Here is a 4,322-nt window from a genome sequence, read left to right on the forward strand (position 1 = left end):
TTTAAGCATTAACCATCGTGGAGTTTACTTCAAGATGCAAATAATTAAACTATCGGCACTATGTACCGCAGTAAACTATCACCAACTGTGTAAGACTTTTATGCATCTTGCCAGGCACTCCGCTGAGACAGCGAACGGAGAAGAAGGCCCAATTTTTTATCGCCCGTATTGTTGGTGTTCCAGTTTAATAAGGTGGGGTGTTTTTGATTTTCATCGAAAAAGGAAAAAAAAAGTGTGTGATTTGAACGCAGTCTGCTGCTTCACTAATCTTTGATGAACCGTGACCAGTCCGAGTAAGATGACCACGGAAACATGCCAACCGCAACGGAACGTTTTGGCGCTGCAGCTATCGGTAAATTCAGATGCAAGAGCGGAGGAGCCACGGCATGAAAGCTACGGAGTAGCTGCTAAAATGCATCCGTGACTCTACGACGCTGGGATGCTTCATCAAGCCACTATAAAAACCCAGACGTACGCAGTAGCCATATCACAACTCAAATACAGAGGCACAGAGCACACCTTAGTGGCTGGGTATTATTTCTCAAGTGAGCATCTGGCAGCTAGGCTCGCTCCGACAGTCCGACTCATCGCAAGCCCAGACATGGCAAGCCGAGCTCTTACTCCCTTTCAGCTCATCACATTATTCTTTTTGGCGCTCCTTGCGACGTGCCACGCAGGCAGCATCGCCATCTACTGGGGCCAGAATGACGGCGAGGCTTCGCTTGCCGAAACATGCGCATCAGGGAACTATGAGTTCGTCATTCTGGCGTTCCTTCCCAAGTTCGGCAAAGGCCAGACACCACAGCTAGACCTTGCAAGCCATTGCGATCCTTCCTCTGGCGGATGCAAAAGCCAAAGCAAGGACATCAGCTCGTGCCAGAGCCGTGGCGTGAAAGTTCTCCTTTCCATCGGCGGTGCCGATGGAAACTATGGCCTCACGTCTCCCGGTGATGCCAGTCAGGTTGCCATGTATCTGTGGAACAACTTCTTGGGCGGCACTTCCTCCTCCCGCCCTCTCGGCGCCGCTGTACTCGATGGCATCGACTTCGACATCGAGCTCGGCGGTGCTAAGTTCTGGAACAACCTCGCCACAGACCTCAAGAAATTGGGGAACAATGGCGGGAAGACAGTGTTGTTGAGCGCGGCACCGCAGTGCCCTTTCCCAGATGAGTGGGATGGCGGCGCAATCAGCACAGGGTTGTTCGATTATGTGTGGGTGCAGTTCTATAACAATCAGGAGTGTCAGTTCGACGCAGGGCGCGCTGCGTTCATGGATGCGTGGAATAAGTGGGTCTCGGTGCCGGCAGGTAAGATCTTTCTGGGACTGCCAGCTTCCAGCTCAAAGGATGCGGCAGGCACGGGATTCATTCCTGCCAATGAGCTCACATCTCGTGTGTTACCGCTCATCAAGGGCTCGACCAAGTACGGCGGCGTCATGTTGTGGTCTAAGTACTATGATGATCAGAGCGGATACAGTTCCTCCATCAAGAGTTATGTGTGATTTTCTCCGTTGTGGAAGGCACTTTGTCCGCGGTATTACACATGTCCAACATTTCAGTGTCGTGTGCCTACCATGTTCTTTATCATATTATAGTGTGTAAATTCCTTGAGACGAGATCATATATATTGGTAGTTAGCATAACAGTGTTCTAGAGATATGCATGTATGTGTAATTATGAATAAAAAGGTACACAATTGATATTTTGAAGCTAAGTTCTATTATGTTGACATTTTTTTGCCCCGGATATATAATTATTGTTGGTGTTATGTAAAATCCTTAATTGTTAAGGCTCTATTAATATTGTGCGGAATTGACCACCATAACTACAATAATCGTGTTTTGTTCATTCAACCTCGTCGAGTTCTTTGGTATCAATCTATTCCAAATTATAAAATGTTCCATATTTTTCTCCGAGTTTTATGCATCTATATGAGTTTTAGTGTGCATCTTAACTAATTTCAGTCTATATGTAGTCCATGTTGAACTATCGATAACATTTTAGCTATAGACGAGTGTTGTGATTGGCAACGGTGATCTTCTTTGATGAAATCCTTCTCCTAAACATTTGTTTATCTACCTGCTTTTACGAGTTCAAACACCGAAGGGTTGATGCATCCAATACCTCATTTCATTTGATATCTCCTCAAGTGTTCCTTTATCTTATTTTCAAAAGTTAAGCATTTATAACAAAAAAATCACCCTTACATTACTAATTAATGAAAACATTATTTGGCTTGTAGCAACCAATTGTCAGGATTCCCTTCAAGGACGAGTGATGCACCTCGAAAAAGATGAATACCAGTAATAAAAATGTAATTTTAAAAATAAGCGGAACATGGTACTGAATAATATTATGGAAAAAACTTAAATTGAAGAAATTAAATAAAATGAAATAACTTTAGGGGATCCACAAAGAACATGTATTATATGCGAAAAGTCTATGATTTTCTTGTTTTTATGGAATAGTTAAATTATTTCATATCTTCCCCTAGTTTATAAGTTTTACGTTTATAACATTCTCTCATTTACTTTTAACGTATCCGGATTTTTTTAGGATTTGTAGTTCTTACTTAAATTTGTGTTCTTAAATTTCTTTATTTTCACTTATTTGGTTCATTCTATTCATTTAGTTCGAGTTTTTATTTTTATTTGTTTGAATCTATTTATTCTAATTCTCTATTTTTTCCATACTTTTGTGGAGTGTGTTGCCATGTGTGTAAAACCAATTCCATGTCATTAAAATGCTCAATGTTTCTGAATCACAAAAACATTATGTATTACACCCATTTCATTTACGTATAGGAAGGTTATCCTTGACGAGTACAACTTTTCTACGAAGGAACCACGTGAATATCTTAACATTTAGTTTCCACGAGTATTTTAGGAAACATATGATATTTTTTAATTGATCTTGCAACCATGCCACCCACTCTTTATCAGTTAGATCTCTTCTAAAACCTATCTTTAAAGGAACTTCAAGAAAAGTAAAGATTGGTTAAAGTCAAATTTACCGACAAAAGCACGCAAATGTTTTTATGGTCGGTTGAGGCTACTAATAACTCCTTGATAGTCCCGCCATTTCACATGTGCACAATATTGGTTTCTAATTATTCTTGAAGTACACAACGGGTCGTGTCATGCGTGCACTTATCAGATCGAAGGACCTCAAGGTTTTGCTAAATATTATCTCACCGAAGCAAACTCAAGGTTTTGGTCCTACAACGTGAATATACACACAATAATGATGGATCTGGGTCCTCTCACGTCGAGGAGGTAAGTGCGAGCGCTATAGTGATAGGATATAGTGTAACAACACCTTTAAGGAAGGTTAGAGTATTGTAGCAGATGTTGTTTTTTTTCGAAATGGGGTGATCCCCGGCCTCTGCATCGGTTGATGCACACAGCCTTTTATTAATCAAACGAGAATTCAAAGTTTACAATTCAATGATCACCTAGCAGATGTTGTGTATTAGGGCATGTACAATGGTAGGGAATGTGTGCCTTCTCTCAATAATCCACGTCATCAAGAGAAGACGATAAATATAAACGATACAATGCATTAGCTCTTATTGCTATCTCTTGCAATAAATGATAATTAATTATTTTTTGTAGAAAATTATGCGGTTAAGGGAAGACAAGTGGTACAATGAGAAAAATAGCCTTCTCTTATTTCATAAGAGATCATACCTTAGCTAAGGGAAGACAACCTTATCTTTCTTCCTTCTCTCTCCTCCAACTAAACAAAAATTCAACGTGGCAAACGTAAGGAAATGCTGACATCACCCCATTGTACATGCCCTAATGTAACATAGCTAATTATTTTATGTAATTAATGTATAAATTGTATAAACAAAATTTGTTACGTTATAATTTTGGTTTGTCGCACATATTGTTGGTGTTCTAGTTTATTACGGTGGTTTGTTCGTGTTTTGAACGCACGCTCTGTTTCAATAATCTTTGATGAACCGTTATCAGTCCGAGTAAATTAAGCATGGGTAGTTTCTGCCGTGGTTAAGCATTCACGGATGGTTAAGTAGTGTGCATGCTTTACTTGACCGCAACCACTATGTCTCGGTAAATTCAGACGCAGGAGCGGACGTGCGATGCCACGAAAGGTCGATCGAAAGCTACTTTAAAAAAGCATCCGTGACGTACGGCACGAGCTGAGGCGCTTCATCAAGCCACTATAAAAACACCAGATGTATGCAATAGCCACATCACAACTCAAAACACAAAGCACAGCTCACTGTCTCTCAGTAGCCTCTCTACACTCTTTCCTGTTCTAGCTCGGCAAGCTCCGGTAGTTTATCCCAGGGCAGCC

The 4,322-nt window shown here is 41.0% G+C and overlaps 1 protein-coding gene across 1 annotated transcript; it reads left to right on the top strand.

The window, feature by feature from the left end:
• The first annotated feature begins 601 nt into the window (after positions 1 to 601).
• LOC127338682 (acidic endochitinase SE2-like) lies at positions 602 to 1,501 on the top strand. The gene has a single exon (XM_051364707.1). The coding sequence runs from the start codon at positions 602 to 604 to the stop codon at positions 1,499 to 1,501; it is 900 nt and encodes a 299-aa protein (XP_051220667.1).
• Positions 1,502 to 4,322: the final 2,821 nt, after the last annotated feature.

The sequence above is a fragment of the Lolium perenne genome, chromosome 3, assembly GCF_019359855.2.
Source record: "Lolium perenne isolate Kyuss_39 chromosome 3, Kyuss_2.0, whole genome shotgun sequence".
Classification (NCBI taxonomy): Eukaryota; Viridiplantae; Streptophyta; class Magnoliopsida; order Poales; family Poaceae; genus Lolium; species Lolium perenne.